The sequence below is a fragment of the Rhipicephalus sanguineus genome, chromosome 9 (genome assembly GCF_013339695.2).
Source record: "Rhipicephalus sanguineus isolate Rsan-2018 chromosome 9, BIME_Rsan_1.4, whole genome shotgun sequence".
Lineage (NCBI taxonomy): Eukaryota > Metazoa > Arthropoda > Arachnida > Ixodida > Ixodidae > Rhipicephalus > Rhipicephalus sanguineus.
In genome coordinates this window covers 72,923,497-72,947,011 of record NC_051184.2, presented here as the reverse complement: position 1 = coordinate 72,947,011, position 23,515 = coordinate 72,923,497, and the positions used below count along the sequence as shown (strand labels likewise).

Below are 23,515 nucleotides of genomic sequence, written 5' to 3'. Positions count from 1 at the left end.
GCCACGTGCATCGTTTCGCTTAATACATTTATCTCCTGGGGTCCCATTACACTTGATTATTTTATTATTTACACACACACTTCAGTTGTTTATCATAGGGCTATAGTAGGAAGGCCTGGTCATAAACAAAATACACACAAGCAATTAATTTAAAACAATTGACGTTGGTAAGTGAGCTACACTTGAGCTCCGTCTTCAAGAGTAAAACGCAGTAGCGTATTCGAGCCCCGTTTGCATCGCCTTTTCATTCGCTAGCCAGGCTTCGCTTCTAGGTGGGCATCTCAACCATGTCACGAAGGAAGGAGCCCTTCACCATTTCAAACCATCCTAGTATGCCCACTGCGAGTACAGTTGCAAAGTGCCCACTACACCATGATTCATCATTTTGCAAATTAGCAAAGTGCCCATTATGTGTCTGTAAGCCATTACATGCACTTACTTATCCGCATACTTTGTTGACGCTGTTGCCGATGATGAATTATGTCGGACCGCTTTGTGGTGGGTGGGGCTTTAAACCACTCGCTCGTGAAATTCAGATGGCGTGACGCCTGGTGCAATTTTGCGGTTCTGCCACGCAATTTTAGATGTTGTAATTAACAAGACTCCTTGTACTACATGATACCTGCATAGGGTTTTTTTGTTTTTTGAAACACTTTCAAGCATTGGCGTGGCTCTGTTGTAGGATGCTTGTCACACAGAAGGCCTGGGTTCGACTCCGGCTCGGAGCTATGATTAGTATCATTAGAGCTGTGCGAATAGCAAAATTTTGGGTGCGAAGCGAATTCGAATATTGAAGTGTGAGTGCGAATCGAATATTTCTCGAATACTTCAAAGCGAAATTGCAGAAAAAAGAAGTTAGAGAGGATTCCTAAGCATATTCTTATGAGATAGCAACATGAAAGTATTTATTTTCGCTAGGTTGATGAAGTACTGTCGGGGTGGTGTTTCATAGTTGTCTTATCAAAAATGAGGCAATGTAGAGGCCGAACTGTATTTATGTACATGATTTGGTGCAACCAAAGTGTTGCCGACAACACACTAGACGTGATAGGCAAAGATGCCATCTCCTTGGCCTCTCCTCTTTCAACTTCTGTGGAAGCCCAACTGATGTGGCGGACAAGGGTGTGCTCCCTTCAAGTCCGGATTTCCAAATCTACCTCGTAGACGTCAATATATAAGAACATCTGAAATTTTGGATGCTAAAAAGCTTCGGCTTCCGATTTTTCGTACTTCCTGCCCAAATTTCACGTCCAAAACAGCATTAATTGAGCCCCCAACTCTGCCACATATTTCATCTCCATGTTGGAACCAGCGTTTTCCTGGGTTAATACATTTGCGACCGTAGCGGATCTTGAAAGGCAGCTTTACCGCAATACGAGAGTGTAATGAGGTGAAGCATATTAAAAGTCTGAAGGGGGTCACTTTCAATCTGACGACTGTATTTGTCTTTGGGAAGTTAGAATAGTTCGAATAGTAAAATTCCAGTGTGAATCGAATCGAATAGCAAACACTATTCGAAAAATATTCGAAATTACAAATTTCGCACACCTATAGTTTTTATTATTTGCATTTTTCGCTATTTTTCGCTCGCGGACAATGCCAATTTTTCACTCGCAACCAACTATGCCGCTGCTGACAGTGGAGTTTCTGTGAAATGAAGTCTCTAACGCTATGGTGTTTAAACAAAAGTAAAGGTTAAGCAAGAAAAGTATTCGAAAAGTAGTCTACTACGGTAACTAGAAACTCAATTTACTGGCAAGGCTGAGGGGGCTACAGCCCGACTCACCGTCGTCACCTGCTGCTGCATCTAAAGAAACCACGAGGCCTTGGTTTCAAATAAAGGTTTTGTTTTCTTCCTGGCAAGGAACAGTCAGTACCGAATAAGTCATTCCGGAGCTGTGTTGCACTTGCAAAGGCAGCTGTGTTTAAATGGATTAGCGTGGGAGAAACAAAAGGTGTTAGACGAAAGCTTGGGTACAATGTGTATACAATTTTCTTTAGCAAGCGTGATATAATTGCAGTGATGTTTCTAGAGAAAGCACAGGAAAGAACAGTTCAAACCTTTACCCGCCGTTTCACGAGCACGTTCATACACTTCGCGCGTCTCATAGCGTAGACTAGCCGAGGTCGTCGATGGCAGAAACGTCCCGATTTCTCTTGCCAGCAATGGTCTGAACAAGTTGCTTTTCCATGCACAGAGGGTGCTTACTGTAATAGTACCATACTACACTACAATAGCCCAAGCTCTACAGTAAAGCCAACGTTCCTGCATACTTAAGTGGTCTTTCTTTCTTTGTTGCCCAAGGAAAAAATATACTGTTTTGAATGTATCTTGTTGTTTGGTTAGTGTGCCAATTCCAAAGAGGAATGAAAAGAAATAGGTCACTTGGGTTTGTTTTTTTCTGTGTGTGTTTAACAATTTGGTAGGTAAAGGATTGACTTCAAACTGGGAAATGAAGGTGGACTTGGTGTCGATAGGAGCTAAACCCGCATATTCAAATTGCATATATGACACTACTAACTAAGCTATAATTAATGCTCTCGACACACACTCTTTCTTGGGTACTTGTGCATATGTGTACTAAACGTGACACTAGGAGTGCACGCCGGCAGTACTCATGGCCTGAGGCATAGCCGTCCCATTTTCCCAGAGCTGGGGAAGGTAGGGGAGGAGACACGCACAATAATTGATTGTCGCGATCAAAAATTTAATTTTTGCAATCTTCGATGTAGCTGTATACTGCATGACTAGAATAAATTCATCTGATAAACTGGGAATTGTACCGGTGTGTCACTTCGGCAGCCCAGATGACGATACATGGTGTCAGAAGTGGGATGGATGGTGCACTAGACCACAAGCAGCTGCGAAGTCTTAAAGATGGACTACATGAAGCCACCGGAACCACTGCGCTTGTCCGGAGACGGCGGAAGACAATGGAAGTCTTTCATACAACGGTTTGAGCGTTCCTTAAAGCAACCTGCCCTGACAAGCCGAGATCTGAGGAGGCAAAGACAGCGATCCTGCTGAGCATCGCTGGCGAAGAAGCAATAGAGGTGTATAACAACTTCTCGTTTGCTGAAGAAGCGCACAAGCACGACTACAAGACGGTAGTCGCAAAGTTTGAGGCATACTGCGTCGAAAAGGAAAACGAAATACACGAAAGGTATGTGTTCCAAACACGTCAACAAGCGGAGGCGGAACCTTTCGAACAATTTCTACGAGATATCAAGACGCAGGCGGCTCATTGCAACTTCTGCTCCTTGACAGATGGTATGGTGCGTGATCAGATCGTGTTTGGCACGAATTCGCCACGAGTGCGGGAGAAAATGCTCAGGGACAAAGGACTGAACCTGGAAAAAGCCATTAGTATGTGCAAGGCGCCAGAGACGGCAGCTCGCCAGAACGACGTTTGGAAGAAGGGAAAAGAAAGCCACGAAATAGACACAGTAGCAGCCCCTACAATGACGCAGATGTTACGGGATAAAGGAAAAACCGAGTCGTACAACGAGAGCAAAGAAGAATCGGAAGTAAACGCGATGACAAGACGCCGTCCTACGATGTGACCGACGTCACGCTCCAAGGAATTGTCCGGCATATGGCAAGAAGTGTCACCACTGCAAAGGGCCAAATCACTTTGCCTCATGCTGCAACCGCGTAGAGCGGACGTCAAGAGGATACACCAAGTGGAAGATGAGTTTGAAGTCCTGGACGTAGTCGTAAGCAGTATCGGTCATGACCGCGACTGGCTGATTAGCACCAAAGAGGCCAGGAAGTAACATTCAAGGTTGATACCGGAGCTCAAGCAAATCTGATACCATTGTCTCCAGGGGCGTAGCCAAGGGGGGGGGGGGGGTTCAACCCACCCCCCCCCGAAATTTTTCAATTTTGCTTGCGCATATATACGCGCACACATACAAACGAACGCACAAACATACATAAAGTATGGTTGAGCCCCCCCCCCCCGAAAAAAATTTCTGGCTACGCCCCTGATTGTCTGTATCGAAAGTTAAGCGTTGAAGCTCTTCAACCTAGTGGGGCTTTACTGCGTTCCTACGGAGGAAGCATCATCAAGCAATGCGGAACATTTTCAACACCAGTGGTGATAAATAACAAGCATGTGCTCAGTTCGGTTCTTCGTCGTCCGAAAGGACCACCAAGCCATCCTCGGTTTGGAAGCCTGTGAGCGCTTTGGTCTAATCCAACGAACCATCGAAAGTGTAACTCCTGCAATTGGTGATGTGACCAAAAAGTTCCCCGATCTGTTTCGCGGAACCGGATGCCTCCAGCGGAACTACAATATTGTGCTTCGCGACGATGCGCTACCCATCGTTCAACGGGCACGAAGAGTGCCCCTCTCCCTCCAACAGCCACTTCGCGCCGAGTTAACCAGGATGGAACAAGAGGACATAATCAAGAGAGTCAGTTGCCCAATGGACTGGGTGAATCCCTTAGTTATTGTAAGAAAAAAGGACGGTAGGCTCAGAATTTGTCTAGATCCTCGAAAAATCAATGAGAGCATCAAAAGAGAGCATTATCAAATGCCGCGACGCGAGGACATTGAAGCAGAACTGGCAGGCGCTAAATTTTTTTCTCGCCTTGACGCAACTGCAGGGTTCCATCAAATTCCTCTGAACGGGGAATCGTCAAAGTTGTGCACTTTTTCCACCCCGTTCGGCAGGTACCGCGTTCCTTCGGCTACCCTTCGGCATAGCATCAGCCAGAAGTATTCCAGAAACATTGAACGAAATATTTGATGGCCTGCCTGGTGTACGGGTGTATGTTGATGATGTGCTTGTGTGGGGAACCACAAAAGGAGAGCATGATCAGCGGCTAGAGGACACGTTGAAAGCGGCTATGACTGCGGGACTAATATTTAATCCTGCAAAGTGTGTTTCTTCAGTGCAAGAAATTAAGTTTCTGGGCGACATCATTGGCAGTAATGGAATCAAGCCAGACCCTTCACTGCTTGCCAGCGTATTCGACTTACCCGCACCGCAAAACAAACAAGCCGTTCAGAGAATGCTCGGTGTGATTAACTATTTTGGCAAATATATCCAGTCTAACGCAGCAAACTACACTTTTGCACTCTCTTTTGAAGCATGATGTACCGGTGTGTCACTTCGGCAGCCCAGATGACGATACAGGAATGTTTAGGGTATTCGATACCGGGCAGGTCCGGGCAGGTACGTGTAATCGAGTGTCTTCGGCAGCCCAGATGACGATACAGGAATGTTCAGGGTATTCGATACCGGGCAGGTCCGGGCATGCAGGTACGTGTAATCGAGTGTCATTTCGTGCTCTGTAACACATGGTAGAAAAAAGTTTCGGGGGGCGGGGGGGTCACGGACCCGGTGTGTACCCCCCGCCCCGGCTACGCCACTGGGAAGGGCAGTCACAGCTTGCCTTTCTGCAAGTGGCACCTCTGCTGCTAGCCATGGCAGCGGATATGTGACACTCATTCTCATAATCTGCAAGCATATCCAGGATGACACAAAATGTCCCAGAGACGTCCCAAAAAGAGACACATATCCCGCATTCCAACGAAGACAACCACTGAACTTGCAAGAGATGTCCAAGTCGATAAGATCGAAAAAATACAGCATCACGGACATATATACTTTATTGGGATGTGCGAATTAAAATCGGCATTCCATATAATGCGCATCAGGAGACGGCCTGCCACGTCAAGCTCCCACCTTCCTCGAACGTCCCACAGACATCTCATCCAGGACCTTTTCTTTAGTTCACACATTACAGTCGGCCTCCCAGCTTACCCTGGTGAAATCTGGTAAGCTGGTGCCGTTGTCAGATGGGAAGGAGACGCGGCGCCCGGAGGCGCTTTGTCCCGGAGTTCTACGATACTCATCAACCCATCATCATCCGTACGTCTATCCCGGCACTTCCTCCCCCACGGGTTGAGGAGGGGAAGGTTTGTTTCGGAAAGACGGTCCCTGCCCGGACAAGGGGGCTACCGCTCGGCGCGAAGCGCCAAACAGACGTAGCCAGTCTCACGGCCCCACGCCAGAGAGACTCGGCCATGGGGCTACAGTTTGGTGCGGCAACTTCAGTCGCCGCACACAAAACAGACGTACCCAAGAAGTACCGCACGGCTGGAAGCCGGCGGGGTCCTACCCGAACGGGGGGGCCACAGTTCGGCTCGACGAGTCCAATCGTCGCGCACTGAACTGCAACCGCATTGGGGCTATCGTTTGGCGCGGCAACCTTGGTCACCGCACCCAAACTAGACGTACCCAGGGAGTACCGCGTGGCCAAAGGCCAGCGGTGTCCTACCCGGACAAGGGGGCCGCCGTTCGTCGCGGCAAACAGAATCACCGGGCACAGAACGGAAACGACCGACGTGGACCTCGTGGGTGGAGCCCAACAAGGCGACTGGATTACCCGGGCGCATGCAAAGCACGGGTAAGCAACAGCGGAGACCTCGACCGTCATCACCGCGGTGTAGCAACCGAAGTCGCATGCACCCAGACCGGTTCGGGCTGTTGGTTCCGCAAACACAAGTGACTGGCACGCTAGGCCAGTTCGGTGTACCTTAAAGGGAGCCATCATTAAAAGGTGATGGTGATCTGCCCTCCTGACTCACTAAAGATGACTGCTGGACGGTGCCAGGTTTCGAGAAACTTCTTAACGCCCAGGCGCTGCCGTTCCCGGTGGAGGACAAACCAGATCTCCTTCCGCACTTTTGCAAGTACTTCGTGAAGACCCGGCCGCCTCCCATCGAAAACGGCAGTGCACCGTGCCACCCAAACTTGGTAAGAGCACTTGACGAGAAGAAGCATACTTAACCGCCTGCGCAGGCAGGGGATTCAAGAACCGAACGGTTTCGAATGGAACTCCGGGGTGGCCATACAAGCTAGCTATCCTTTGAAGGAGGGCTGCTGGGAGTGCACACTGAGAGAAGATGTGAACCAAATCCTCCCTACTGCCACAAAACGGACACTTTCCTCTGGTAGGGATTTTCGTGAAGGGCCTGAATGTTATGGGCAGGCACCCTCTTGCCATGCGGTACATGAATGTAGCACGCTTGGGGTCCAGAAAACTGGCAGTGATCAGCTTCCAGTTAGGACTGTGGCGGGACAGGTCATATCTCACACAGTGGGCCGGGAGATCCGGCGTGAGTAAGTCGACTAGATCATGGAGCTCGAGAGAATCTAGCTCTATCCCTGGGTTGGCGTCACGGAGACGAGCCAGAGTGGAGGCGGCCCCCGCATAGAAGGGTGAAGGAGTTCCCGCCCGAGGCACTGAGTTAGAAAAAGCCTCAGGTGAGAACAGCCGCAGTCGTGTGCTTAGGAAAAACGACGCAAAGCTTCGAGTTAGGAGCATATCCGATTCGAGAGCTACCCGTGTCCATCTAAGATGCAGCGCAGTGGCCACGATGCCCAGGTCGGGAATTCCGAGTCCTCCCTTATTCCTGGGCAACTTGATCACAGGACGCGCCACATACATAGAGGAGCCACTCCATAGGAAACGAAAGAGGAGCCCCTCCAAGACTAGCTTGGTTCGGGTTGCAACCGGCATAACGGAAGCTACATAGGCCAGAAAAGAAAAGAGCAGCGATCGAATGATCGTTACTCTGGCCGTCAATGGGCATCCCAAGGCACTGATTTCCTGAATCCTGTCGGTCAGCTTTTGCTTAGCCAGCCTCCAGTTTTCAGTAGTCAGGCCATCCGGTTCGAAATGGAAACCCAGAATACGTAGGCGTTGTTGCACGGGTAGGCCGTGAACAGGACGCGGACTGGAAGGAGCGGAGTTCAGATACATGACTACACTCTTGGACCTGTTTATCCTGGCTCCGCTCGCCGAGCAGTACCCCTCCATGACGTCCAAGACGGTGCAAACTGTGGCCTCGTCAGGGACAACAATGGAGAGGTCATCTGCGTAGGCAAACAGTGCGACAGGAGGGGAACCTGGTGGAAGGGGAAATCGACCTATGCTGTTGTCACTGGAAAGCCTCTGCAGAAGCGGCTCGAACGCGAGCACATAGAGGGCAGGCGAGAGAGGGTCCCCCTGCCTAACTCCACGACCTACGTCGAAAGGCTCCGAGATGCGATCCTGTATTACAACAGCCGAGCTGGGACGAGAATAGAGAGCCCTAACCATACTGATAAACTGGCCGCTGAAGCCGGCCTCTCTTAAAACCTTGAAAAGGTACCTGTGACTGATAACGTCAAACGCCTTTTCTTGATCGAATGAGCAGAGAATGCCGCTGAGATTCCGTGCATTCGCCCATTCGATCAGGTCCCTGACAGCAAAGCCATGAAGCTGGCAGGACCGCCCTGGAACACAACATGCCTGGTACGGTCCCAAAACCGTGCTTAGCACTGGAGTGAGTCGTACGGACAGGCACTTGGCTATGAGCTTGTAATCGCAGTTCAGAAGGGTGATGGGCCGCCAGCCTCTCAGGTCAGTGCGTCTCGACTCGTCCTTGCACAGGAGAGTGATAAGCCCTTCCCTTTGAGTTGGTGACAGGGTCCCCTCACGGAGAAGCCTGTTTACAAGAGTGGTAAAAGGCTTCCCCAAAACCTTCCAAAACTTGACGTAAAATTCAACGGTCAAGCCATCCGAGCCTGGGCTGCGATTGCGCTTCATAGATTTGAGGGCTGCAAGAAGCTCCTCCTCAACAAGTGGGGAGTCGCAGATATCGACCTGTTCATAGGACTTGACGAAGGGAAACGAGTACGGGGAGGAAGGTGGTTTGGCATAAAGGTTCTTGTAGAACTGCCTCGCCAGCTCCAAAACTCCGTCCTGCGTTTCAACAAGATTGCCAGTAGTTGGATCTGTGAGAGAGGTCATAACCGCTCTCTTTCGAGCTAGGTGCCTACGAAGGACATTCCTGCTACACCATGCCTCCATTTCCCACTGCTCAGCAAGCGCTGTGGCTCGCAAGCGGTCCCAGCGTCGCTGAAGCAGGACTCTAAGTTCTTTGCGAAGCGAAGTCAGAGCCGCGGTTACTCCGGGGCCACCGGACAGCGGCTTTGAGAGCAGGAGGATAGCGTCTGAGACGATTTTGATCTCAGCACGCTCCTCGCGTGCCCGCCGCTTGCCCCACTCCCGAAAGCACTCCGCGACACTGGCCTTCACTGCATCCCATTCGCTGCCGCCTAAGTCCTGTCCGCCAAGCAGCGAACGGCAAAGAAGCCCAGCAACATCTTTAGCGGCTTCTTCATCTTTTAAGAGGCGTGGGTTCAGACGCCACGGTCTCTTGCCCTGTGCTACGAGGTTGGAATCGGCGAATCTCAAAGCAAGGAGGCAATGGTCACTCAAAGCGGAAGAACACAACCAGGAGGAGTGCATGCTGGGAACGAGGGATGGCGAGACATAAAAGCGGTCGATCCTTGATCGGCTGCCCCTCCCTGTCCATGTCATTCCTGACTGTACAGGGCGAAGGGTACGCCAGGCATCGACCAGTCCAAGCTCATCAACAAGCTCCCGCAGCTCTAAGTCGCCTTTCCTGTCTCTATACTTTGGATTTCCCTTAAGCGATACGCGATCCCTTTGTTCAAGAACACAGTTAAAATCACCGACTAAAACAACTCGAGAAGGCCCAACTAAATATGGATCCAACGAGGAAAAGAAATCCTTTTGTTCCTTCCTCTGAGTGGGAGCATAAATATTGACAATCCGAATACCAGAGTCAAGATCTACTGACAGGACACGGCCTTCCGAATCCCTGGCGTGGCGCAGCACAGAGCCGGTGAATCGTGGCATCAAGATGATGGCAACCCCCCGACAATGTGCCGCGCCATAACTCCAGTAGGATTTGGTGCCAAACTGTCTGTCAAAGTTGTAAATCTGACCCAGTCTAGACACGAATGTTTCCTGTAAAACGAGGATGTCTATTTTTCGAGACCGAGCTAAGTGAATAACCTCAGCTTGTTTAGCTGCTCGAGAAATACCACGACAATTGAAAGTAGCTATAGTTAGAGAAGGAGTAGCCATGATGAAGGAAAAAGGGGGGGGAACAAGGCTAAGGACAAGAAGGGGCTAGGGGAACTAGGAAACGAGAAAAAGGTGGAGAATGGGGAAGGCTAGTACACGAAAATACTAGCCCCACTGAAAGCTACCTGTGGAAAGCTAATGAGAACTCTCCTCGTCAGAGGAGGAGTCCTCGTGTGTGGACGAGTACACTCGGTCAGACAAGGGTGAACAATCACCATCGCAAGTGCCTAGACCGCAGTAGGGGCAAGAAGAAGAGAAGAGGCTCGTCTCACCCTCGGTACTGCCCTTGACGGTGGACTGCGTTGACTCCGAGTCCGAATCCGCCGCTGCGGTGCGCTTCACGCCAGGCAGGCCCTCCTCCGAGTCACCGGGTCCGCCGCACGCAGCCGCCGCCGGCCGCTCGTCAGAAGAGTCCCTGGACCGCGCCCGGCGCTTCTTTCCTCGCACCAGTCTCCATGGCTCCGCATCCATGGCCTCCCCCTGGTCCTCCTCGGCTGCAGGCGCGTCAGCAGAGAGTGCAGGCACGTCGGCAGGCGCCGCAGGCACGTCCGTGGAAGCGGCCGGCGGCGGCAAGGCGGCGGAAGGGGCGGAAGCCTCGGCTAACTCCGGCCTCGTACCCTGCTCGCCCCCTCCGGGAGCCTCTGCACTAACTGGCTCCGTCTCTGGCAGGGGGGAGCCCTCGGGACCCTTCGAAGGTGCCTCCTGGCCTTCAGCTGCACCGCTCGTCACCTGTGAGGAAGAAACACGAGCAGGAGCACGCGCAGCAACGGACGAATATGTGCGCACCTTGCAGGCCGACAAAGCATGGTCGTCGCCACAGCGCTTGCATGCCGCTTCGCAATGGGCGTGCCCGAACTCAGCGCAACGCTCGCACTGTGGGACCTTGCAGTCAGCTGCGTGGTGCCCCGGAAAAAAGCACCTGCGACACAGGCGAACGACGCCATCGTACTCGCACTGGACGATCCTGCTCCCTACCGTTAGGAGGTTGGGAACGGGTCGCGCCATCTCGACACGTACGCGTCGGTTGCCCGTGAGGACAGTCTTAAATTCCGGAACGTGCTCGTAGTCCATACCAAGCACCTTGCCGTACGCCGCTAACCCGTTAAGGAGCGCGCTGTCACTGGCATCGGCTGGATAGCCCAACATACGCACAGTCTTCACACGAACGCCACGGTACTCGAACTTAACTTCCGCATTGCGAACCTTGACGACAGACTGGTCGAGAAATCGCTCAACTGCCGCCATGGTCGCAAAGGTAACTTCAAATCTGCCGGCGCCAAAGTCTTGAACACACTTGAGCTCGCTTGGCGAGAACCGCTTCACGAGCTCCTTGCAGATGTCAACGTTGGTCGTGCCCTTAGGAACACGACCGTAAAACGTCAGCGGCCGAAGCTGCTGAGGGGCCGCCATCGCGGTAGAGACCATGAGGCGGCAGCGGCGGACTAGCTAGCCTACCCTCGAAAAAACTGAGGTTAAAGCTAGCCTATCCTGAAAAAGAAAAAAGCGTCAGAAAAGAGGAAAAACCTCACCGAAAACCTGCGAGAAACAGGCGAAAATCCGTCGCGGAAGGTCGCCGGGTTACCGCATGAGATCGCGAAGTTCCTCCTTCCTGAAAAAAGAAGTCCGCTACTCACACCACGCAGGAACAAACAGCGCTACACCTGCGGGAGCAGGGCCATGACGCGTCCGATCAGCGGGCCATGACGCGTCCGATCACAACGAGTGCTGGAACGAAATCTGGTAAGCTGGTACCAGCTTACCCTGGTACCAACTGGTCCCAGTCAAGCGGTTTATGGAACAATTTCCAGTTTGTCCTCAATGCACTGGCCTCTTCTTTTTTTTCGAAAGCCTGCCTTTAGGTTGGTTGGTTGGTTGGTTCTTTAGGGGTGTCGCGGGCGCAGCCACTAGGAGATGGCGCTATGTGTACCGCATCACGTGACGAGTGGAGGATCGGGCGGGAAGAGGCTCGCTGGGACCTGGGTCCCTGGGTGTGTGATCGTGTCTGTTGAGCTAACATGTAGCCGCGCGTGCCCGCGTGCTTTAATCCTTAATAACTCATTAAACAGTTGTCGTTATCCGTCTGCTCGTTCGTGTGCTCTGTTCTCGACCACGACATGGCGGCAGCGGCGGGATACGTGGAAGTCACGACAACGCAGTGAAGAAGGCACCGGACAAGTAGGCCTAACAAACGCCGGCACCGCAACACGGAACTTTGCAGCACCCATGGCAACGCCTACAGTGCCCGCAGCTCAGCCTGCAACGCCGCTCAACCCTTTCGTCGTCGAACTGCCGGAAAAGCTCGACTTTCGGAGACCCGAGGAGTGGAAGCGGTGGTTTACACGATGGGAAAGGTACCGCGTCATCTCAGGTTTGAAGAAACAAGACGACGAAACCCAGGTGAACACACTCATTTACGCGATGGGCCGTGAAGCAGAAGATGTCCTGGCGTCGCTCAAACTTTCCGACGCTGAGAAACTCAACTACGACGCGGTAACACGAGCGTTCGCGAAACATTTCGTGCCGCGGACGAACGTGATATATGAGCGGGCGAAATTCAACAGCCGGAAGCAAGAAGCGCATGAGTCAGTCGACGCGTTCGTAACCGAACTCTACAGACTAGCCGAAACCTGCGAGTACGGAGATCTGAAAGAAGAATTGATCCGCGATAGGCTCGTGGTCGGTCTCGCAGACACGCAACTAAGCGAGAAACTGAAACTTAACGCCGAGCTGACTCTTGAAGCCGCCGTCACCGCTGCACGCAACTCAGAAACGATCAAGCAGCAGCAAAAAGATCTACGGCCGCAGCAACAGACGCCTGCGGCTATAGACGCCATGCGTGGATGCTCGAAGAGCAAAGGAAAGCCAAATCAGCGCTCTCAAAAAGCACAGCGTGATCAAACGGCGCTGACGTGCAAGTGGTGTGGCTCAACAACGCACCCACCATCACGCACTATGTGCCCGGCGTACGGGAAAATATGCAGTGCCTGCGGCAAAAAGGGACACTTTGCCGCCGTGTGTTTGTCTGCCTCTCCGAGGAAGAAAAAGAGCACCCACCAAGCCGTTTTGGAAGAGGTTTATTTGGGTCAATTGGCTGACCAACAGGACTCTGGGCCGTGGAGGACTGACGTTACAGTAAATGGCTTGCCAATGAAGTTCAAAGTAGACACCGGTGCAGATGTTACCGCTATACCTACAAGCCTCTACAACGAACAGGTCATGGGCAACCTGAAGCAGGCCCAGAAACAGCTGCTGGGACCCGGCCGGACCAAAATCGCAACAATGGGTCTGTTCAGCGCAACCTTGTGCTGGAATGGCCGAGTGTGTCAAGAAGAAGTTTACGTGATCGACAAGTTACACGATGCACTTCTCGGACGTCCTGCAATCAAATCATTGGATATCCTTCCAAGCCTCCTCGAAGTCACAGCGTCAACAAGCAAGGTCAGCGACCCTGCCAACATTCTCTGCCACTACCCCAACTTGACTACAGGCCTGGGTCTTCTCAAGACGGAATACAGGATAATATTACTCCCCGATGCCAAGCCAAGCGCTATTACGTATCCGCGGCGAGTACCCCTGCCCATGCTGCCCAGTGTCAAACGTGAGTTGGAGAGAATGGAGAACCTTGGCGTCATTAGAAAGGTCGACGAGGCCACAGAGTGGTGCGCACCTATGGTAGTCGCGAAAAAGAGAGGAGGCGAGCTTCGAATCTGCGTCGACTTCGGAGGGTTAAACAAGAACATTTTGTGGGAACGTGTCGTAATGCCCACCGTCGACGAATGTTTGGCCAGACTTGCCGGAGCTACATGGTTCAGCAAGCTTGATGCAAGGGCTGGTTATTGGCAAGCTCCGCTAGCACCAGAGTCCCAGAAGTACACCACTTTTCTGACGCCATTCGGCCGGTTTCAGTTCCTCCGATTGCCCTTTGGAATTTCGACAGCACCCGAGTTTTTCCAGAGAGAAATGCTAAGAGTTCTAGAAGGCATTGAAGGCCAAGCGTGTCTACAAGACGACATTATAGTGTTTGGCCCTTCAAGGGAAGAACATGACGCACGACTGCACAAAGTACTGCAGCGCCTGCAAGAAGCTGGCATCACCTTGAACGCAGAAAAATGCGTACTACACCAGCAGTCAGTGAGATTCCTGGGACACATTGTGTCGGCGAATGGTATCTGTGCCGACCCTGAAAAGGTCAGCGCACTATGTCACCTAGCAGAGCCTACAGATGTAACAGAAGTGAGGTCCTTCTTGGGAATGGCCAACCACTTGGCCAAGTTTCTCCCAGGGCTCTCGCAGCTCACAAAACCGTTACGTGACCTGCTTCACAGCGACGCTGAATGGTGCTGGGACAAGCCACAGCAAGAAAGCTTCAACGCCGTCAAGAAAGCATTGACGACGACTCCAGTGCTTACTCACTACGACCCTTGTAGTCATCACACTGTGTCGGCGGATGCATCGTCGTACGGTCTTGGAGCAGTCCTCCTTCAAGAGACAGCGGGTCAGAGACTTCCAGTAGCCTATGCCTCAAGATCCCTCTCTGACACGGAAACGCGATATGCGCAAATAGAGAAAGAAGCACTGGCAGTTACATGGGCCTGCGAGCATTTCCGCTCCTATCTGCTTGGTCTGCAGTTTCACGTGGAAACTGATCACAAGCCACTGGTGCCATTGCTGTCATCAAGCCGCCTGGACGAGCTTAGTCCCCGACTGCAACGGTTCCGTATGAGACTCATCGAGTTCGATTACACCATTGCCCACATCCCAGGCAAGGAAATGCATACAGCCGATGTGCTCTCAAGGAAACCGCAGAAGGAAACGGACAACAGCAGCCCAAGGAGCCTCAGCAAGGCCGTCGTAGAACATGAAATTCTCACTGTGGAACTTCTGCCTGCTTCCCACGATATGCTTGAAAATATAAAGGCAGCACAAGAGAACGATCCTGTTCTAGCAAGAGTTAAGGACTACTGCACGACGTCGTGGCCCAAAGAAGTGGCACTACCTCCGGACGTGCAGAGGTATTCAGCATTTGCCCATGAACTGACACAAGTGGATGGCATTTTACTCAAAGGCAGCCGCATTGTCATTCCACCATGCATGCAAAGTGATGTGCTAGAACACTTGCATGCCGGTCATCAGGGCATTGGGAGATGTAGGGCTCGAGCCACTCAATCGGTGTGGTGGCCAGGCATTAACCAGCACATCCAAAGTTATGTGTCAAGATGCCCTGTCTGTCAACAACACCGTAAACCACACGCCGAGCCTATGATATTCTCCCCACTACCTAAACACCCATGGGAAGCGATAGGAATCGATCTCTTCTGTGTGGATGGTGTTAACTACCTCGTAGTTATGGACTACTACTCACGTTTCTTTGAACTCAAAAAGTTGAAGCGTACCACCACAGAGAACATAACACAAGCACTGAGTCAGATCTTCGCGCGCTTTGGGGCACCGGCTGTCATACGATCAGACAACGGCCCTCAGTTTGCTTCGGCACAGTTCAAAGCGTTTGTCAAGCAATGGGGATCAAGTCACGTAACCAGCAGCCCCTACTTCCCTCAGAGCAACGGCGCGGCAGAAAGAACAGTTCAGACTGCTAAACAGCTGATCAAGAAATCGCCGAACATCCACAAGGCTCTGCTCGCGCATAGAGACACGCCAGGGAAAGAAGGATTCACACCAGCGGAACTCCTCATGGGAAGGCGCCTAAGAACCGACGTGCCCGTGGCACCACACGTGCTGAGGCCACAGTGGAGCACCGTAGAATTTACTAAACGAAATGAAGCCTACAAGGTCAAGCAGGGCCAACAATATAACCGGAGACATAGGACCTTGGCAAGAGAGCTCATTCAACCGCAGACAGCCGTCCGCATTCTGTCTGGTGCTCCAACAACAGGGACCGTCATTGGGCCAGCTCACACGCCTCGTTCGTATGTAGTGAGCACACCTGGAGGTCTCACGAGACGCACCAGCAAACATCTCCAGCCGCTACAACCTGTGGCGACAACAAGAAGTGGACGAACCGTGAGAGCTCCTAGTCGGCTTGACCTGTGACAAGAGCAGGAGGGTCACTTCAAAGAAGAGGAGGTGTCGCGGGCGCAGCCACTAGGAGATGGCGCTATGTGTACCGCATCACGTGACGAGTGGAGGATCGGGCGGGAAGAGGCTCGCTGGGACCTGGGTGTGTGATCGTGTCTGTTGAGCTAACATGTAGCCGCGCGTGCCCGCGTGCTTTAATCCTTAATAACTCATTAAACAGTTGTCGTTATCCGTCTGCTCGTTCGTGTGCTCTGTTCTCGACCACGACAAGGGGAATAGCTCAACCCACTGCGGGGGATCGGCCACGAAGCGTACGGCAGTAGACTGAAAAAATAAAAAGGAATATGCGAAAAAGATGATTTATAGTAAAAAAAAATGTTGGGGCAATTTTGATTTCTTTCCTTTTTTTAATGAAATGTTAGTTAAACGACTGTTAAATAATAGATTTAAATAAATGAGTAATTACAGAAATTTAAGTAAGGGAATGAAATGATATATTAAATGCGAAGCATTTCTTAGCGAACCTCTGGCACTTTGAGCGTTTCTATCTACGTATCTATCTATCTATCTATCTATCTAGCCGCCTACGTCTGGGTGCTCTCATGATCGCCTCCTTAACTTGGTGTAGACCAAAATTTGCATGGGAGGGTAAGAGGATTTGACGAATATTACTGCCGGGTCATGACATGATTAACGTTAAAATCTTGTCGCGTACGTCGTCAAACCCTTTCCACTAGACACGTGTGGCACATACCCGTTTACCACGGGCCGCGGTGTACGGGTATGCGCCACAGGTGATTGACAGTTTATATCTACCCAGGAACGGCGAGAACAGACATTGTTAACTTAAATGCTAGAAAAACCAACATCGGCAGCGTTGACTCAACGAATGGAAAGAATGAAAATTAGGATCCCACCAGGAATCGAACCCAAGCATTCTGCGTGGCACTCAGGTATTCTACCACTGATCCACGCCAGGTCTATAAATTGGTTTGGAAAAACAGCCTACGCAGGCGTAATATCGGTGCAACGTCAAGTGTGGTTGTGGTCTTGCTATCTAATTTTACAAGGAAGCAATAAACACTACACGATACTCCTACGATGTCTACGATACAGGCGTCATATCAGATTAACGTCTGTAGTTCCAGTGTTGGCTCCGCTTTTATAGCAGTCTAATAAACATTACGTTTGTGTTCCTATGATTCAGCAAGCTATATTGAAGCATTGCTCGACCCCGGAGGAATACATTAACGAAAAGCTGGGCGATGGCCTCATGCTGACCGAGGATGATGCCAGATTGATTGACAGCAGACTAGGCTACGTAGGCCACATACGCCCAGGTAGTCTACAAGTACGACAAACACCATCCAGGCCCGTAACTAGGGGGGGGGTTGAGGGGGTTCTGACCCCCCCCCCCCCGAAATTTTTTTGATGCTTTAACTTTTCGGGTGATACTAAAATATTTACACGCCTTCACAGCGACCACCAGCTGCCAAAGTTACACTGCAACTTTCCTGGCATTGCTTCCCTCTTCTCACTTTCTTCAAACCTACCCTTTTACCAGAACACCTCAGCGCTCCCTCCCCCGCACGCGCACCTGCCCTATTTGTACAGCTTTGCACTTTGCCCTCGCGTTCCTTCGAGTCTTTTTTTTTTTTTCGTCTTTCACCCCGTAGCAGCTCCTTTATCGATTCCAGATGCTTTCCTTGTCCATTGCCGCTGGAGAAGTTATCCATCTGTGCGGACCGCACGTGTCGGCTTTGGGTTCCTACGAAAAGCGCATCTCCTTCTGTGAAGGTAAACAGTTCGACAGCAACGGCAACACCAACACGACGTGCGCAAATTTGCCAGGGAACGAAACCCCTAAGCGCAAAAACTCAGCGGCGCATTCCGAGGACGCAGGCTGCAGGGTAAACTTTTCTCAAACTGTAGTCCTCGCCACCGAAACGAATCATCGAAGATGACATCTACTGAAAGACTGGCATATCCGAGCAACTTCGAACAACCTTAACCACACGCAAGGAAATCTACCTCTTCTGTACACAGAAGGTATATGCACCTCCCTACAAAGCGCACAAAGCGAGGATACAGCCGGCACACAATCCGGCACCAGCGGTCAACTTTCACAGGAGAGAAAAAACGCCGCCAAGCTGGGCTGTGCGCGGGAGTACAGAGGCTGACGTCACAGCCTACAAAGTGCATTTTTGGGGGGTCACGGCTATTTAATTAGCGCAGCCCAGAGAGAATTATGCAGGCACCCAGGGAGCCGTCTGTGAAAAGGTGACTTTTTCACAGGAATGGAGCAACACCTCCTTTCTGGACTGTACCACGGGAGTGCAAATGTCTCGGCAGTGCATTCTTGGGGGTTCACGTATATTAAGGGGAGTATGCAGTGCCCATGGAGTCTTCTGTGAAAAGGTCTTTAAGTAGCGTTAATCCAGTTTGCTGCAGCTGGAGTACAATAATGGGCCTGCATGCACACCAGCTGTAGCGGCGTTCAGAAAACACATGCGCCACGCGGGAGCCGGCGCGTTCATCACACTTCTACATTCTAGCCACTGTAAAGTGGATAAGAGAGGAAGAAAACATCGCCCGCCGTTCACGCCAGGCAGTCGAAGCAGTCGCAAACGTCTTTTTGGAGCCACTGGCCACTTCTGTGTGCGTGCACAGGATTGCGGCAGCAAAATGAAAAGACACTCTGCAACAACGAAGCAAAGGAGTCTTGCGTCTTACTTCAAGAAAGTTCGAACCGATGAAGCGGACGGAGAAGAACCGCCTCCTTCGAAGGATAAAACTTCGCCCTCCTCAGCACTGGTGGAAAGCCAAGCGCGTCCGAACTTCTGTAGCGACTCAGGAGAATGCACCGGTTTATATGAATCACCTGAGAACGAACACAAGCAGGACACCCATGCGCCGCCGGGAAATGATGGTGGCCGCAGTGCAACTCCAAGTGACCTTTGTTCTACAGTCAACGCTGGGCAAAGTGACGCCTTTACCACTGGGCAATGCCCAAGGAAGGTGAGTGGCATGGCACCTACACATTCTGGTTCGCCTCCCCTCACACGTCTCTGATCTCTTCACTGTCTCTGCTTACGTACGGAACGACCTAACCTGCTGCCATTCCCGTCGCCGACTTCGCGCTGGCGACGCTAGAGTGGCAGCTTGTAACACATACATACCGTTTTTGTACCGCGGTTACATTGTGTTACTTCATCAGGAGCCGTTGGTCGCGGTGTCCCCGGCTTTGGTGGTGCTATTGTCCAAACTTATTTCTTGCTTTAACCAGAATTTGAGGTTGACATACCAATTTCTTTATTTGGGTACAAATAATTGAAAAGTACCATCGAATTATTACAAGTAAGCGATGTACTTGTTTTATTCACGAAAATAAGCCAGTATAAATCTTAAAAAATGGCAGCCGTTCTACACGCAAACCCCCCCCGAAAAAAATTCCTGGGTACGGCCCTGACACCATCCACTGATGTTGGTCTATGTAGCACTATCCAGGCCTACCAGCCTCGACGGCCTGTACCTCACCAACGCGAAGGGTGGCTTCAGGGTCCGACAGGTCGCCGGCTCTATCGACAGACAATTTGTCGACGAAATGACCGAGCCATCCACGAATTTCAACAGCTATACTATACCACATACTTCACTACAAATGAACCCCTCGTCACCACGATCACGACCGGATCCTATAACAAGTCATGACCAGCTGCTGGTGCTCACTGATCACGGTGATGATGCCCTTGTTCAAGAACTGTCAAGACCATCTTGCACACATGCACACGGGTTCGTGAAACGTGCGTGCGTTCTCGGGACACGTATAAGCACTACATATCAGCTTACCGCTTCTGGTGTTGGTAATACCCACGTTGCCATTGGCAGCGTTACCCAACCGTAAACAACTGGTTATATAACACATATGCGGCTCTTCAACATATATAAGTGTGCGTATAAAATTTCTTTAGCGTCATTTTGTAACGTGTCGCTCAGTAAAAAAAGGTTACGCCACAGTCACCTACCCGCCGCATGCTTCGCATAACATCGACTCCCACGGTACGTGGGATCTGCCGAATTTTTTCTATGTATAATATTAAAATGGCAGTCTCTTTGTTTCTTTAATATAAATGAATATGGCATCATATATGCCCCTGTTGGCCAAGTTTTTGAAAAGGAGGTTTTAGAAATCTTTGCCTTATGTCTTGGTATTTTCGACATTCTGTGAAGTAGTGCTCTATTGTTTCTGCTTGATTACAATAATTACAGTTAGGGGAGGAACGAAGCCAGGCCTGTGTAAATAAAAATTTAGTGACTGTATTCTGCATCGCAGTCTAGTTAAAGGGGTGGTGCCACCAAATTTGTGGCTTGCGCATTCTTTGCTGTAAGCGTTTCCTATAGCTCCAGGAAGCATGATGCACGCACCAAGATGCATGTATTCTCGCTAAATAACTTAATATCGCTTTTGATTTGGACAACTTTCGGTTTCGGTTTCTGGGCGCCGAGGTTGGGCAGTGACGTAGAAGTGTAGGAGGCGTGGTCACGTGACCACACAAGGCTGTGACGCACATAGCCAGGAAGCGATCGAAACTCGGGGAGTGATGTAGCAACCGATGTTTTGCCGGTACTACAGTGAACTAGAATGTATTCTAGTTCATTACAGCCGGTACGTACGTTGCGGAAGTGGCGGAGGTCCGGAGGTCACTCACGTTACTACAGCAGATTTGGTGTGACGTCACTACAACTTTCGTTGCACATCCTACAGATCTACCTCACTGTTGGCGCGCTAGCGATGGGTTTCGATCCGGAGAATGAGCATTTAGGTACACTTTGGAAGTGAATTAAAATATATTCTAAACGTTTGCTGTGCCCAACCCTTCGTGCGGAATGTCCTTGCATACAGAGAAAACCCACAACAGGCTTGTTATAGCCTCGAAATTTGATGGCACCACCCCTTTAACGTTACTTCCAATTGCCTTGTACTACAAAAATATGTATTGTTTAGGACAGAAGATTTAGTACGTTCCTCTTGCAGACAAAAATTTCGGAATCGTGCGATCGTGTTATTAGAAGACGGCCTCAGAACATGACCGGTCCTTTGAGGGATGCTGCCGCCAGAGTGTCCGCCGCTTCATTTAATATCAGTCTAGTGTGGCCTGGTACCCAAACCAACCGGACGTGCCGAACGTGATTGGGCATATATGAGAAAAGTTCTGTGAGGCAGCTCGACGGCTCTGGCACTGCTAATGCCGTACACACAGACAAGGAATCCGTTAATATAACTGCTGAAGAGATATGTGCTGGGAGTTTTCGCAAAGCAAGAATAATTGCGATTACTTCTGCCTGGAGTATTGCTGTGAAGTCGGGCAAACGGAGCGAAAATGACCAATTTTTGTGCTGCTGAATAAATTCCCACCCCTGCCTTCTCATCAGTAACAGAAGCATCCGTGGCTATTACTGAATTTATCCGTACGTTTTTAAGGTGGTCTTCCAACAACCCATTTAAATATCTGTAGTGGGCAATAACTTAGCATTTTTTGGAAATATGTCATCATATTACTGCTGTGTGTTTGAGTGCGTTTGGGTAGATTATATCACTAAATGTCACTTGTAATGGCTCCAGGAGCTTATGCACGAAAATTATTTATTCTGCAATAGGGATATGATGAGCCACCAGGTGGAACCACGTAGTTGGGCCCTCAAACCACTACTAAAAAAGAGGCATGAGATACGTGATTGGTGACGATAATTGTATGAATGCTTACCATTAACAATAATAAATTTATTCGCGTTCTAGTGGACATCAAGCAACAATGGCAGCTGGAACAAATTACTTAATTCATGAGTTCGTCGTGTGCCGCAAACTTGCTCTGCAAACACAGAAATTTCTATCGCGGGGATAGCCGAAAAAGCTTGGAGCTTCGCCGGCTCCGCCTTCGAGAGTACAACGCGATATAATCAGGCCCCGTGCGCATCGCCTTCAATCGTGCCGCAAGGCAATGAACATTTGTGCGCCCAACATTGGCCATTTCAAACTATCCTAGGATGTCTACCGCAAGTACAGTTGCAAAGTGCCCACTCACGCCACAATGCTTCCTTTTGCAAATTGGCGAAGTACCCATGCACTACGCGTCTGTAAGGCGCCACGCGCAGCTACACAATTTGTAATGGGTGGGCGGTTTTAAACCACCCACTCATTGCGCAATCCACATGTTTTGACGCCTGATGCGATTCTTCCACGCAATATTACATGCGGTAGGGAGACTGCTCCTACGCTATACGTGAAATTCTTATAGCGGTTATTTACGAAGCAGTTTCGAGCACTGGCATGACTCCGTGGTAGAACACCTGCTTACCATGCAGAAAGCCTGGGTTCGGTTTTCGATCAGAGAGTACATTTTTTTATTATTTATTTATTTGTATCTATCTCGATTTTTCGCTCACAACCGACGACGTCGCCGCCGACACCGGAATTCCTGCGAAACGAGCTCTCTAACGTCGCGTTAAAATACTGACCCCCTCCCCCGGGCCCCTCTTGCACCTGCATGTGCGCGACATACATAAACAGACAAGACGTAAAGGGAGCTATACGGGATTTCTGTAGCGGGCTTCTCCGCACGATTGCCCAATTTGCAGAGAAGCCAGCTTTTGCGCACGATCTATATATCTTCATCAGCTATGTCGCGTTATGTCAAGCTAGGTTATGTGCGGGTCATTTGTTACAGGAAATCGCTGTGCCGTGGCCAAGCGCTGAGTCGGCGTTCTCGAATTTCTTCGGGTGCTTCAGGTGCTTTGGGCAGCTATAGGCACGAGAACACGCATATCTCTCAGCCGTCTGCTGGCACGTGACGTCACCATTGCTGCGATCCTACTGCGGCGGCCATATTGGTGAACAGCCGCACAGACAAGCCGTACGTACCAGCTCTAGCCTTACGACTACAGTGTCCAGTACGACGGAGCTGACGGCTCCGTCGTACTACACTGCATAGGTACGGCAATCGTCGAACAACGCGGACGGCTTTCCTACGAGCACAAGAGCATCCGCGTTAATTAGTGCCTTCATATGCCCTCTCTTTTTCGCTTGCCTACTACGAAGTGCGCTCCACACGCACGAATTAGGGTTTTCTTCGTCGAAATTTGCACGCTTTATGTGCGCCAGCGAGGTCCTCCGGCAATTGGCGCTGAACATCTTCGTACGCTCGCACTGGCCTTAACCTTTGGTATTGCAAAGAAGCTCATACTAGTGGGGGTGCAAAAAGAGCACTTGCCCCCCCCCCCCCACCTCTCATGGCAAAACCCTGCCGATGCTCATGGATGGTTGCTATGGTTAATCCTCATTCCGCGCGATGTCTCACGTCAAGTGCTGTGGCTTAACTTAATGGGATTTGTGATGCTTGACGCAGTTCCAGCACTCCGGAAAAAAAAAAGAAAATTCAGAAACAATTACGAAAGACATCAGGACTGAGGACGGGGAGTAGCAGATGCGCTGTCCTCCTAGTCCTGTTTTGTTTCTCAATATAC

At 50.6% G+C, this 23,515-nt stretch overlaps 1 protein-coding gene across 1 annotated transcript; it reads left to right on the top strand.

Moving 5' to 3' along the window:
• Positions 1-12,181: 12,181 nt before the first annotated feature.
• On the top strand, positions 12,182-16,009 carry LOC119405638 (uncharacterized protein K02A2.6-like). The gene has a single exon (XM_037672474.1). The coding sequence runs from the start codon at positions 12,182-12,184 to the stop codon at positions 16,007-16,009; it is 3,828 nt and encodes a 1,275-aa protein (XP_037528402.1).
• The last annotated feature ends 7,506 nt before the right edge of the window (positions 16,010-23,515 follow it).

Excerpts from the sequence above, each read along its gene's own strand:
- LOC119405638 (XM_037672474.1), top strand. The coding sequence starts at position 12,182 with ATGGCAACGCCTACAGTGCCCGCAGCTCAGCCTGCAACGCCGCTCAAC.